At 39.8% G+C, this 12770-nt stretch overlaps 1 protein-coding gene across 9 annotated transcripts in view; it reads right to left on the minus strand.

Moving 5' to 3' along the window:
- gramd1a (GRAM domain containing 1A) overlaps positions 1-12770 on the minus strand; it is a 38800-nt gene that overhangs the window by 25690 nt on the left and 340 nt on the right. For 3 of the 9 annotated variants that reach the window (XM_079640447.1, XM_079640446.1, XM_079640449.1), the window contains exons 2-3: positions 12022-12157; positions 8473-9537 (exon numbers count right to left, since the gene is read on the minus strand). In XM_079640447.1, coding sequence (XP_079496573.1) covers positions 8473-8930 — 458 coding nt within the window. In that variant the 5' untranslated portion in view covers positions 8931-9537; positions 12022-12157. Of the gene's footprint in view, positions 1-2098; positions 2472-4970; positions 8410-8472; positions 9538-10775; positions 11183-12021; positions 12158-12770 lie in introns of those variants that run through there. The other 6 variants (XM_079640448.1, XM_079640452.1, XM_079640450.1 and 3 more) reach the window with 6 other exon arrangements.

Here is a 12770-nt window from a genome sequence, read left to right on the forward strand (position 1 = left end):
CCCCTAGCAGCGGCGCTCATATTTCAGCAGCGGCGCTGCGCCGCCACTATTTGTATATAGGGGAAACACTGAGTATGCACACGTCTGCTCGCTTATTCAACAGTATGCTGCAGTGGCTCTTTTTAGACTACAATTGCTAGTTTCATTTATGAAGCTAAACCAAAACCTTCTTTTGTATTCTTCTCCCTTTCAGCCGGACTGCCACACACACCAAACTACCTCGAACAATCTCTTTGTGAACCACTGCTTTGACACAAACGGTCATGTTTTCACCACATCTATAACAATAAAAGATATTGTTTAAGAAAACTCCTATATTTCAAAACATTTACTGAACATCGTTTACTCTTTTTGTAGTGTGTGGAAGTTGAGTTGGTCTGATTGTGTTGTCCGTATCCAGTGTTAATAACTAAAAGCAATTATTGATGATAAACAGGTAAATAAACTGCAATTAGTACAATGTTTTAAGAGCTGTATAATGTGCATGTCAGAAAGAAAAGTGGCCTTTTAAAGAGCATTGAATGGTAACATACTATTTCAACTTACAAATGTAGGAAACATTTGTTTTACTTTTATTCCACTACATTCATTTAAGACCTTTAGCATATTTGGAATAAGGATGTGAATTATAATAAACACTTAAAATAAGACTTAAGTTACACGCGGAGTAACATTCAATAGCTACCCTGCAGCGTAATTAAAACTAGCTGTACCTTTAACAGCTTTAATAACAATAATGCATCAATATTTATAATCAAAACATATGATATTATATTTTGGTGCGAATACTTTTATAAATGTACTTTTATTTGTAACAGAGTATTCCTACAATCTGATAGTTCTAATACAGGATCTGAGTACTTCCTCCACCTCTGACAATACATTATTTATTGCAGCATTGGTAATTCGATCGGCATAATGGCAAGCAGCATTAGGCTTTCTTGAGGTAAACGCACATGAGAGTAATGGGTTCTTTAATGCTGTGCGTGCAAGTGGTGTGAATCTGTGTCAGCATGTGTTTACACACCAGGGCTAAATCCCTGAGCAGCACAAACGTAAAAGGGCTAACAGGCAGCACTTTCAGGAGAGTCGACAAACCTCTAGTTAGCCTTTAGAGTAGTAATATTGACCTCTCCTCTGTACATTTGTCAAGCAAAGCGATAGTGCACATAAGCTAATAGTACTCAGATCTTGAACTTAAATAAAGGTAGAAGTACCAGAGTGTAGGAATAATCTGATACAAGTACAAGTCCTGCAATCAAAATGTGTCTCAAGTAAAAGTACCAAAGTATTAGCATCAAAATATACTTAAATCGCCGAAAGCAAAAAGGTACTCCTTGGGCAGATTGGCCCATTTCAGAATAATGTATATTGTATGTTTTGATTATAAATATGTATGTACTAGTGTTATCAAAGCTGGTAAAGGTGCAGCTAGATTGAATTACTTTGTTTACTGCAGGGTAGCTTGTGAATGTACAGGTGTAACGAAAGTTCTATTTAAGTGTTGAATATATTTTACAACATTAATCCAAATCTGCAAAGTAACTCAATACATGTAGAACAGGTAAAGTACACGATATACTTCTGAATTGAAGTGGAGTAGAAAGTAGCATACAATTGAAATACTCAAGTAAAGTACATGTCCCTCAAAATTATACTGAAGTAAATCTACTTAGTTACTTGACATCAATGAAAGCTAGCATACTGGTTCTGCTACCCAAAACAAACCCAGTCCAGTAAACTCAACACTAAAGAGTCAGACATGAATGAATGATAACACTCGTTTCCATTAAGAAGCACTAGCAGGGGTGCTATGGTCAGGGAAACAGGGTGGAGGTAGTTGAGTGCACCGACAGCAATAACGTAAACACACCGCTAGCAACAAGTTTACACAGCTAATATCAGACTAGAGCTGCACACCTGTGCTTTTACATAAACCATGCCTGTCCCACCCATGTTATCAGTGGGATTTGCAGAGCTGTGACTCAGTTGACCACACCGAAATCGGACCATGATGGACGGTGTATGAGGAGCACATACAGATCAATGGATAGCATAATATGCTAATCTCCGCTCAAGCGCTGTTTATGTCACTTACTCGAACATGTCATGAGGCATTTGCGATGAAGCCAATATCCACAAAACACACACACACGCACGTTGTCGCTCACTATTGTTTCGATTCGGTGTTCCGTGTGTGTGTGTGTTTGCAGCTATGCAAGCCAGACGCTACAGGGCTGTATGTTCGCTCTTCTGCCTTGTTTCCTTCGCTTCGCCTCCGGGTAGAAATGCACCCATCTTCCACCGTCCCGCGGTCGGATGGTTTAGTTTTTCATAGTGGATTTCGCCCCTGCATCCCGCAGCAAGGTACCGGACGGACCGCTGCTCCCTACGCCGTCAGGAGGACCCAGTAACGGGCTGCAGTCTCTGCGTCCATCCGTAATCCCCTTTGCAACCAGGGAGAGGGTGGAGGGAGGGAGGGAGGAAGGGAGGGAGGGAGGGAGGGGGAGGCGCCTCCATGTGTTCAGTGAGGCCTTGCTTCTTTTCTTTTTTTACATCGAGGTGGTGCTGGACTGGGGGGCACCGATAAGGATGATTAGGCAGAGTCAAAACTGAGGATTTTATCTGAATTTAAAGGGGCCAGGCAGTTAGTGCAAACGTGTTATATTTGAATGTAATTCTTTTGTTTTTAAAGCATATGAAATCCTGAAATGTTCAAGATAAATAGGATTGGCCTACTTAGATGTATTGAACAAAACAAGCTTCAGCAAATAATTTCCCCCGTTAATTTTGAGGGACCTGTAGCATTTCCAATACGGGTTCTGTGTGTTTTAAGTGACTTGGATTGATACTCATGACAGAACGATCTAAATACTATGTTGATTAATGGATTATAAAATGTTTAACCAACCGTTCAAAACACTTAATGGTTCTGACTACTCATTGGTCCTCAATGATAGAGAATGTGTTGTCTTTGTGGAATTTGGACTGCTGGTCGGTCAAAATAAGCAATTTGAAGTCGTCTCCTTGGTCACTGGGACTCTGTCCTGGGACTGTGTGACTTATTTCAGACATTTTATAGACCAAACATTTAATCAATAAAATACTCAACAGATACCTATAAATCAAAGTTGTACAACCCTTATTCAATCTACACGTTCTAAACAAACATAGTAAGAACATATCAAATGGATGTCATTAGGTTGTTAACTATTTGGGATTATTACCTTTCAATATCAGACTGAGGCCCAGGAAAAACACAGGCTAAAACATGACTAGCAATGTAAATAAAGAGACCATGGCTGCCTGTGGTGAACCCACCTGGCCAAAACCCAGAGCCAACTCAATCCCTTAACCCCCAATCTCTGTCCATCCCTCTGGATTACAGTCCACATCGTAATCCACGATGGGCTGAGCCAGGCCGACATCTCCACCATTCAGACTCTCCCTCTGTGTAATCTGTTTTGCTGAGGTCACCAACTGCCCATAATGATGGCAGAGTTGCTTGGTGGACATTGAGGAAGGAGCAAGAAAAGAAAGTGGGTATAAACGATGTGAAGATGCTGCTCTTTAGACATTTTCTTTGTCCTAGTGAAAACCTATTATTTCAGAGCAAGACTTCTGTGGACTTCTCTGACGGCACAGATCGATGTATTTGGGTTTATTGGGAGATTGTAGCTTCTGTCATACATATGGGACGTTCCGTGAGGCAGGGCTCGACATTATAAATGGCCCGCTGGCTCGGAAGCACTATTTAGACACCCCGGGCCAGGATAACGTACTTTCCACTTGCCCGCTCGGGCCTCTAAAAATATTGCTTTAAAAAAAAAAAAAATGGTCCTGTGGTATTAGTATTTTGACAAGCAATTTTGTTAAATTGTTTCGTTTATTAACGTTACAATATAGCGTTTCGTGAGTCGGTTGTCGTTTTTGGGTGAAAAGCAAACAGCTGTTTGCTGCGGTGCACAGCGCGAGCAGGCTCCCGTGAGCGGGAGCGCGCTCCTTCAATACAGACGATGCGCCACCTAACCATTCGCCAAAATGTTTTTAATACCAGTGGTAACCGGCCAAGCGCCGGGCAAAAAACTATCTCCAAATAAAAGAAAGTCACCGGAGGAGTTAAAGGAGAGTGACAGGGAGTATGAGAAGAAGTCGTCCTAAAACCCTTTTATAATCTATCGATTAGATTTATGATTCAAAAAATTATAAAAGTAGGGTAGACATGTCGAGATTATCCGGCTGAACAAAACGTGAATTTATGAAACAGGTTTGTTTTCCACAGACCTTATTTCCAGCTATTTTCCAAAACCCTGTGGAGAAATCCCGCTGATTTTTTGTCGAGGGAACCAGCAGCTTACTTCCTGGTTTTAGGACTCGTCACTGCACCTCTCAATATGATGCCAATATAAACAACGTCTTCTGTCGGCTCTGTACATCAATGCCGACCTATGCTGACAAGTAAGTGAAGAGTAGAAAATATAAAGGTATTGGCTATAGGGAAATGTCCCAGCAGTTTAGGATAATGAAGGTTCTAATCTAACCTACTACATAGCCATTACATTTCTAACTCCTAATGACAGGAAGGCAGAAAGCGCATTATACAAATAACAATACTCATAATTATAGCAGACATTTTTTAACAATGACCACAATATCATTATTTTAATAAACCAAATATGAACAATTGAGGAACATGAGGAAGAACTGATTATTCAAATGTTGTAGTACAAGTAGTAATGTAGTTAGTGCATGGATTACTATTGCAACAAATGTGTTCATTTTCTTCATTATTAGTCTATTTTTTTTTTTTTGACGAATGCTCCGGGCCAGTGGTTACAATGGTGGGGCCAGTGATTTAATGTCTACCCCTGCGTAGCGTTCAACAAAACGATAAATATGACTTCAAATGCTCATTACTAGAAACAGGATTAACAAATTAAATTCCAAGGAGCTGGGTGTCCGATACTCACCGGCAAGAGTGAAGGAATCGAGAGTATTGTCTGAAATCAGGATACGGTCAAAATGAACAATCTACAACACACACTGTTGTGTGAACAAGAAAAAGCCCTAAAACAGCATTGAACACAGTGTGACAGAAGATAAAAGAGAGGTCAACATTACAATCGATCACAATCAGCTAGCAGGTCACTGTGTTGTTGATCTGGCAGTACTTTGCAATTGTGTCCTTTGAGTTAGACTTTGGTTCTGTTTTGTACATCCAGACAGCAACAGCCATGTTAAGTTTTGCAATATAAACCTCCGCTTTAGACTTGACCTTTGAGCTGATTGTTCACCCTGTATGTGAAAAGATGCAATGTTGTGTCTAGGAATACAATACATTTTGTTGTCATAAATAGGACATTTGTATTGGTAAATCTTATTCCAATAACATTTAAGTCAATACATTTCTGCTGAATGATGGGACATATATATCATTACATGTTTTTTTTAAAACAATATTTATAACCAATACATGATCATCTAATAATTCAAAGCAACATCGCTGTCATGAACTTAACAACTGTAGCATCACTCTCTGATGTGTACTTTCAAAGTTGTTACCGTCGATAAACCCAGAAGAAGAAGCTTTCCTACCCCTAGGTCTGCACTAAATACAGGTTATAATTCAGGAAATCAATTGTTATGTATAATCAGTAATGGCCATGAGCAGCAAGTAATTATCAGTTAAATTAGCTGAAAGAATCCATATCATGCACCCCTCATTGTGTCATCATCAGTATGACCGAGTCGTTCGAAAACAAGGCATATCCTACACTCTTCATACTCTACTGGACTTCAGACTGTTAACTGACTAGAGGCTTATCAGTGTACATATTTGTAAAGCTTAACATGTGATAAGTTATTATTTTGACAATGTCACAACATGTTTACATCAGCATGGCGAGACAGAGGTCTTTGCGTAAGGTGCAAGTACCCTTTCAGCTGTACCTTCAAAATGAATTTGTGCTAGTTGTGCAAACCAAGTGTAAGCCGCATTACCTTTGCACATCTTGTGACTGAGGCATTCAAAGGGAAATCAAAGCAACAAATGTGTCATTAATACACTTTTTCAACACCAACATTTAAAGGATGGGAACAAATAGTGCAGTCAGTCACCAAATAAGCAACAACAGAAACTGAAGACGGAGTTATCCTTCATTGACCAGTGTTCTGTATAAAAAACAATTTAGTATATAGCTTAAGACATTTAGCACTCAAAAAAACAGAAACATATTGACCTGAAAATGTCATCCTTGTACTGCAAGTAGACACACAAGCAGATACTTTGATTGATGTGAAGTCACAAATAAAATGCCTTAACTATCTAAAGTTTAAACTGACAGGCACAGAAGACAGAACTAAAAACACAGGACATGCATTTCATTGGTTAAGGCGCCACAGACACACAAGCCTAGCCACTTGAATCTAACTCTGGATCAAGACCCAGAGCAAGAAACTTGCTGGCTTTAAAAAGGTGGAGTCAGCAATTCTAATGAAATAGACTTTTTGATCAAAATCAGCAAATTTCTCCTCACTGTCTGCAGGCTGTCTGTGTGCTGGTGTTCATAAACAGCCCTGGCTCTGTACATGAGAAACAAACAAAGTGGCTAGGCCCACTGCCACACAAAACTATTCCAGCCAATCAGCAACAGGGGGCGTTGGTGCACAGGACAGAGAAAAGGCCATGGATGGATAACAATGACAGTGGGAGTGAGATCTGGTAAATCTGGAGATGGGTATTTGTTTTTGATGTCGAGTTTAAATATCAGCAATCTTCCTCCAGGATCGCTGACTTCCTCTTTAAAAAGGTAGGAGTCATATGAAGAATTCTTATGAATAACAACACACTGAAATTATGAAATTCAAGAGTGAATAATATTCTCCGACAAATTTTAAAGAAAGAAAGAAGAAGAACAAGTCAATAATGAGAAGATTCACTTCAGATTGTCTTTGGTTCACAAGTAATCTCCAATGCATCTCAATAGTCAGCAACCCACAGCTGATTTTATCGGCAGAAACTTTCCACTGTTAAATACGAAAAAGAAACGTGCCGTGACGGTGCAGGGTCAGTTTAGCAATTTGCTCAAGTCATTCAAGTCTGGTTCACGTTTTTGGAAAATAATTTGTCATGACACCAAAAATCCGAACTTCAAAAAGAAATCCTCTAAATCTTTCAGCCCTCATTTTGAAATGTAAAACGAGGAATCTCTAACCAAAGATACATTTGAGTGTTCCCTAATCAAGGGAATGATTTAGGTTTAAACAATGTTTGGTAAATCCTAACATGCCCTTTTCTGAATATGTTCCAGCATGTCTTGGGATATGTGTGTAAACGATAACTAAGAAAAGCCATAAAAGAAAATGCACACCATATTCACTCTTAGCTATAAACATCCCTTTTTCACTATGAAAAAAGGCCACTGTCAGCCAACATTGGAATAGTTATTATAAAAATGTGGATATAAACTTTCCTTAGTATTCAGCAGCTGCAAAACAAGATAACTGGGTCAATAAAATGATGTGTAAATGAAGAGGACAAGGGCACAGCTGTTCATATGGAGCACCAGAGAAAATCACCCTCTTCTTGCCCTCTGCAGTGGTGCCCAGAACCTCCTCTGATTGGACTCACATGACATCATCAGACTGAGAGCCCACTCCCATTGGCTGAGAGTGATGTCATGCTTCACACGAAGGATTCATGGCGCATGAACACCGCCTCTAGCTCCTTGTGACTGACCCAGCTCTGTGGTCTCACTTTCTTTGTTTACAGTTTACATAACCTTGCTGTTTTGCTTATTTAAAAAGGACAGTCTTTCTTTAAACCTTATACTATTATTTGAAAATACAAATCAATAGCAGGGAATATGATGTTTGTGTGTTTTCCTAATTAAAAGGGTGGCAAGGGCATTTCTTGTTCATCTCTACAATTCAACCATCTGAGCATTTGCCTGCTTTTTATCTGAGGTCACAGCTTATCATGAATAAACTTGTAACAGTTTTATCTGTGCTCACTAGTTTTAGCCATTAGATAATTAACTCCAGCCTGTTCCAAAAGAGTTGACCTTGTGTAGCATTTGAAAACTAAGCATAAATCTGTCAAATGTAGGGCGTTTTTATTACCCACCAACGTGCACAAATGAGAGGCTACTCATTCCAATCAGTCATTGCAGCCAAATCTGGCCTCATATGACCTGAATGCAAATTAGCTGAGGTTGTACAGCGCTACAAGCATAGAATAGCCATGAGACAGTCAAGCATAGTGCTGCTGACAGTGTAGTAGTCAGTGAACCTTATGTGGTGACAATCAAAGAGAAGCACCAACTGAATGAATGAAGGGAAAAAACATTTTAGTTTGTGCCTCACGAGGGAGTAAGCGAATGCTGCAGACAACTTCCTAATCTGTATTTCTTTTTTCATTACAATGTCCTGTAATCAATGGCTGGTTATTTGAGATGAATCCAGCACACTAACCTGCAGCCCTCCCAGTCAGAGTCTCTATTGAGGAGGCTTCTGAACGACCAACGGGAGCGCCGGCTGGGTGAGGGACTACGAGACCAGGAGCGGGACGGTGGCAGGAGGAGGTCCTGTGAAGGGATCTCCTGACCTTGCTCTTCCTCCTCCATCTGAGTGGCCACAGAGGAGCTGGGCGAGGGGCTCCTGGGAATGGTGCCCCTCTCCACAGGCTCCTTTATCACAGTTTTTTTTTTCCCCCATTGTCGCTTAGGAGTGCAGCATTGCTCTTCCTCATTTCGCTTTTTGGTCCGGGTCCTGCTGCGGTGGGATCGACCGTAGCGGCTCGAACGCGACTGTCTGGGGCTGGGCGAGCGAGACCAGGACTCTGTGTCGGAGGATGGTGGCAGGACAGTCAGTGTTGGGACGGGAATGGGTTGAGCCAGAGTCATGCCTTCTTGTCCCACAGGTGTGGACATAGTCGTCTTATTTGTCTCTCTCGATCAAGAGAAGGGCACCAACAAGGGCTTGTTGCATTTTTATAGTTGAGACTGACCCACAACGGGCCAAGATGGTCTAGGCATGCTTGCATTTGATATATTTTTAGAAACAGGATGGGTTGAAACATCAGACAATCCTTCTGGGCAAATTGACTCAGCCATATTAGATAAACATTAATCAAGAGTTAAGATTTTTTTATATTTTCCGTATTTCTGTTGAACTTTAGTAAGTGGCTTCATGTAAAAGAAAAGCTTCAGCTGAAGGGGTTTCTTCACAGTGAAAAATAGATGCAACAGGAAGCTGGGAGGAAGTCTGTCAAATAGTTTAACAGGCGTTTGTGTTCTTTAGGCAGTCCATTTCAGGTTGTCCAATGTATGTGTTTGTAGGGAGTGAATAAATGCTTTATTATCCCTTTTCGCTTTTCTGCATTTCTTGAATTGTCCGGCGTCACTTTCTTTCTTCAGAAAACTGTTTGCTCTTCTCTCTTGTTTGGTAGACTTCAAGCTTGCCTTTTTCATAATCAGACTCGTCTTAGCAAGAGTTGAAGTCTCAGACCAAGACAGATATGTGTCTGGAAGTAGCTACCTGAGGAGTGACAAGAGCAGAAACTTTGCATTCAAAAGGCTGGCCTACATCTGACTGCCACTTTTCTAAAAATAAAATCATAAAATCATGTACGTTTACACTAAAACAAATGACTGCGAGACTAAAGCTATTTCTGTCTGGTCTTTGATACTTTGTGCTCTGCCAGTTCTGGGAATATGAGGTATCATATAATGATGATGATGTATTGGCAATGTTATACTTTCCCGTAAGAGGGACGATCGATAGGATTTATTTAAAGTGGGCTAGTTTATGTTACTTTTGTTCTTTTGCCTACGACTGGAGAATATAAAGTTACTTTAGCTGAATATTTGAACAGTTTCTCCCTTCAAGCAACTCAGAAATAGCAATAACTGGGAGAGCATGGGACTGACTGACACTGCCACTCTGGATTTATCATAAATGGAGAATAAGAGATATCAAGAGAGATTTTAACCACCATGTGTTGCAAAGGAAAGCCTATTTGCCCATGGACGGATCTGTATCAACACACAGGTTCTCCATCTAAAATCCCTAGACAAAGAATCCCACAAAGCCGATGTCAGACACTGTAGCAATGTACTAAAACAGCACCTTTAAAAAAAAAAAAAAACATAGTTTATACCACCGATAACAAAGTATAATTCCAACTATGGGCTATCAGTATCAAGGTCATAACAACATTAACACATACTGCATATGTGTCCTCCAACAGGGACGGATTGGGTCATTCCATTGTCTGCCTTCAAAGCATTCACTTTCAAAGACCCAAGCACGTCTGACAGTATTTGCTGTGATCTGTTTGAACAAGACCAATCTTGGCACATACTTGTTTGTACAGAGTAATCCACCATAATCCCCGTATAGCCTTCACTCCCTGGTCCACACAGCCATATTTTTTTTTACATGAAACATAGGCCACGTCAAGCTTTTATCACACACAATCACACACGGAAAAACAGCGATTTTAGATGTGACACAAACAGACAAATAGTTCCTGCAAAGTGACCATAGACTCACTGAGTGAGGCACACACAAGTTCCGAGGAACAGCTGCTCCTGCGAATTCAAACCAGTACTCAGTATGTTGTGCTCAACGTTGTTGTTGAAACAACGCCAACCGCTTATATCTCCTGACATGGTATTGTGTGCGTTTTAAAGAACCAAGGACAGTTGTCTTGGAGACACAAATTCGGTCTCAATATGATAAGCTTTGCAGCCTGGGAAAGTTGGATATCCTACCTCCCATTGGATGAAATCCCTCCGTTGCTGTTGTCTTGCTCGGCCTCGAAAACAAGCCGAGCGACGGTGCGCGAAGTAATGTTAAAATCCACTTTTTCGCAGGAACACATCAACATACTTAGGTACGTGAAGACGCATTTGCCGGCAGCAGCTAGCAGTTAGCCATACGCCAGCTAACGCTAAACGCAGCCAAATTTAGCTAACGTTTTCCCCAAGCTCTGAAGGCCGACAGCTCACACAAAGATGACTATCTGCCTAGCAGGCTTTAACTTCCAGCATATAAAGTACTACCCCGACGTCTTTCATTATCACTTTAAAAACACTTTAAAAACAATGTTATTAACTAAAGGTGAAGCTAACGACCGAAGTTAGCTTAGCAGTAGGAGCGTACAAACTTGGTTATAAAGTAACAGACAATAGCTTTTTCGTCGAAAAGTGAAAAGCAACGCCAGTCAGTCGACTGAATTACTTAGTACGTGGGGGGATACAAGAAGTCTCATTAAGAGAATATTTATCTTTGCTTCATATATTTAACTTAAAAAGAGCCACGAAACCTTTTCAATGTCCTTATTTCAGAAATTATAAAAAATGATGTAATTAATACGTTATTACATGTTCAAATGAACCAGCAAGACGATACTAACACCCCTCCGGCAAACTTTGTGGTACAGCCCGGGGAAAATAACAGTCCAGAGGATGTGGCGTGAGAATAAGACCAGTGTTTACATCACAACACAAGCCATTGATAAAGAAACGATTTCTCCCTCAACAAATATACTCTTTTAAATAATTTCAAACAAATCGACCGCATTTGACGCATGAACTGGGCCTGTTGTTACAACTAGGTGGTTTGATTATGAGGAGAAAAAACAAAGCAGTCCCATACAATTTCACTAATCTGATTTTTGAAACACATCTCAGTACACCATGAGCAACAAGTACATGCTAATCCCCAGATTTAGTATAATTTCAGAGTTAAATTGAAGGGAACTGTTATTTGGCCGAAATTAATAGAAACATTGCGACCTCTAGTGTCTAACACTGTGTTTTGCATTGATTATGTGTAACCTGATAACTCATAATTTACATCACTACATTTTTTTAAACTGTATTAAGCAGAAATTGAATTCTTAATAATATAATTTGTAAGCAGTACAAAAATAAATTAGGGCATAGTGCATCTATAGATAGATAGATCAGGAAATTGTATAGTTACAGTAGCAGCAGCATAGCGTATTTATCTCACCCCTCGCCTCCTGCCGCTGCATTGTTTCATATGGTGTCATGCAGTATTGTTGGTAGGATGCATCCTGTAGGACATTGGATATCCTCTCCTCCAGGCCACTTGCAGTAAACACAGCCACAAGTCACCTTGACTGAAGCTGGAAACAAAAGAACAAACAATGATTTTATGCATTTTGAGATTTACATTTCAGATGAATTGAGAAAATAATTATTTATGACCAATTATTAAAAAAGAAATGCTGTGACTGGTGAAACATGTATTCTTTTGTTCAACCAACAATCCAAAACCCAAGGATATTCTGGGTATATCACTAAAACACAAAATTGAACAAATCATCATAAGTAAGAGTCTAAAAGAAGCACATTTTTGCCTGAAAACAAAAAATTAGATGATACAAATAATTGCAGCTTAGATTTATATTTATTGGGTCACTGCTTAATTAACTGACTAATCATATTAGCTCTTTTTCAACAATCTGAACATTGAGTGTACTGCATAGGGAGTGTTACTCAAACCTCGACTCAGTTATAATGCCCACCTCCATCATCATTAATACCTACTTTGCATATTTCAATGTTATTTCCATAATGATCAGCAGTCATGGCATACTTACAAAATACACAATATGATTAGAAATCCTCACACTTTAAACTTTAAAAGCTTTAGAACAGAAAATGGTAAAACCCTTATTGAAATAAAGTATTTTTCTAAAAGCAAAATGCACTATTTGTCCACACATATCCTAAAAA

Source organism: Notothenia rossii (genome assembly GCF_949606895.1).
Source record: "Notothenia rossii genome assembly, chromosome: 7".
Classification (NCBI taxonomy): Eukaryota; Metazoa; Chordata; class Actinopteri; order Perciformes; family Nototheniidae; genus Notothenia; species Notothenia rossii.